The sequence below is a fragment of the Carlito syrichta genome, unplaced genomic scaffold (genome assembly GCF_000164805.1).
Source record: "Carlito syrichta isolate Samal-C Ts95f unplaced genomic scaffold, Tarsius_syrichta-2.0.1 Scaffold155075, whole genome shotgun sequence".
Taxonomy (NCBI): Eukaryota; Metazoa; Chordata; class Mammalia; order Primates; family Tarsiidae; genus Carlito; species Carlito syrichta.
This window is the reverse complement of record NW_007099171.1, coordinates 42,356-43,350: the sequence shown is the minus strand read 5'-3', so window position 1 is coordinate 43,350 and position 995 is coordinate 42,356. Positions and strand designations below refer to the sequence as shown.

At 64.0% G+C, this 995-nt stretch overlaps 1 protein-coding gene across 1 annotated transcript in view; it reads left to right on the top strand.

The window, feature by feature from the left end:
• LOC103252352 (myosin-14) overlaps positions 1-995 on the top strand; it is a gene marked incomplete at its 3' end in the record, with an annotated part of 57,958 nt that overhangs the window by 14,611 nt on the left and 42,352 nt on the right. The window contains exons 8-9 of the mRNA XM_021709054.1: positions 70-191; positions 269-410. Coding sequence (XP_021564729.1) covers positions 70-191; positions 269-410 — 264 coding nt within the window. The remainder of the gene's footprint in view (positions 1-69; positions 192-268; positions 411-995) is intronic.

The following is a 995-nucleotide window of genomic DNA, read 5'->3' as shown; positions in this document are numbered from 1 at the left end:
GGCCTCTCGGCCCGTGCGCGGCGCCCCCTGGTGGCCGCCGCTGACCCGCGTGTCGCCCGCCCTCCCCAGGCCGGGAAGCTGGAGCCGCGGCTGGTGCTGGACCAGCTCCGCTGCAACGGCGTCCTGGAGGGCATCCGCATCTGTCGCCAGGGCTTCCCCAACCGCATCCTCTTCCAGGAGTTCCGGCAGCGGTGAGCCGGGAGGAGCGGCCCGGGGCCGGGTGGGCGGGGGACCGACCACCCCAGGTCGCCTGGGACTGGGGCTCCAGGCTGCAGGACTTTGATGCTAACGCAGAGAAGGCCCAGGGCCGCCGCGTCAAGCTGTCCTTCCCACCTGTTCCCTCGAGGGACTCCTGTCTGAGGGGGCGACATACCCGGGCGCCGAGAGTCATGCTCCCCCTGGGGTGCCAGGTGCCTTGATGGGGATGGGAGGGGTGCGGGGCGGTGTGGACCCCCAGCTGCAGGCCTGGACCTCCCCCGCCTCATTCAGATGCCCCCTCGAGGCTGATGACTCGCTTTGCTGGGCCTCGGCTTCCTCCTCTGCGATTCGGAGAATGGCACCTCCCGGGGGAAAGTGCACAGAGCACGGAGGGAATCAGGCAGGGTGCTGCCATGTAGGGCGGTCCCCAAACCACGGACGGGAAGTCACTTCGGTGTATTGCAGCCTACTTTTTTTTGCTTTTGTTTTTTGAGTTGGAGTCTCACTCTGTTGCCCAGGCAGGAGTGCAGAGGCACGCTCGTGGCCACCGCAGCCTCGACCTGCTGGGCTCAGGCGATCCTCCCACCTCAGCCTCCAGAGTAGCTGGGACTACAGGCACGCACCACCACACCCGGCTGATTTTTGTATTTATTGTAGAGATGAAGTCTTGCTATGTTGCCCAGGCTGGTCTCGAACTCCTAGGCTCAAGCAGTCCTCCCGCCTCGGCCTCCCACAGTGCTGGGATTACAGGCGTGAGCCACCAAACGTTGTTTGACTTTTTTTTTTTTTTTTTTTTT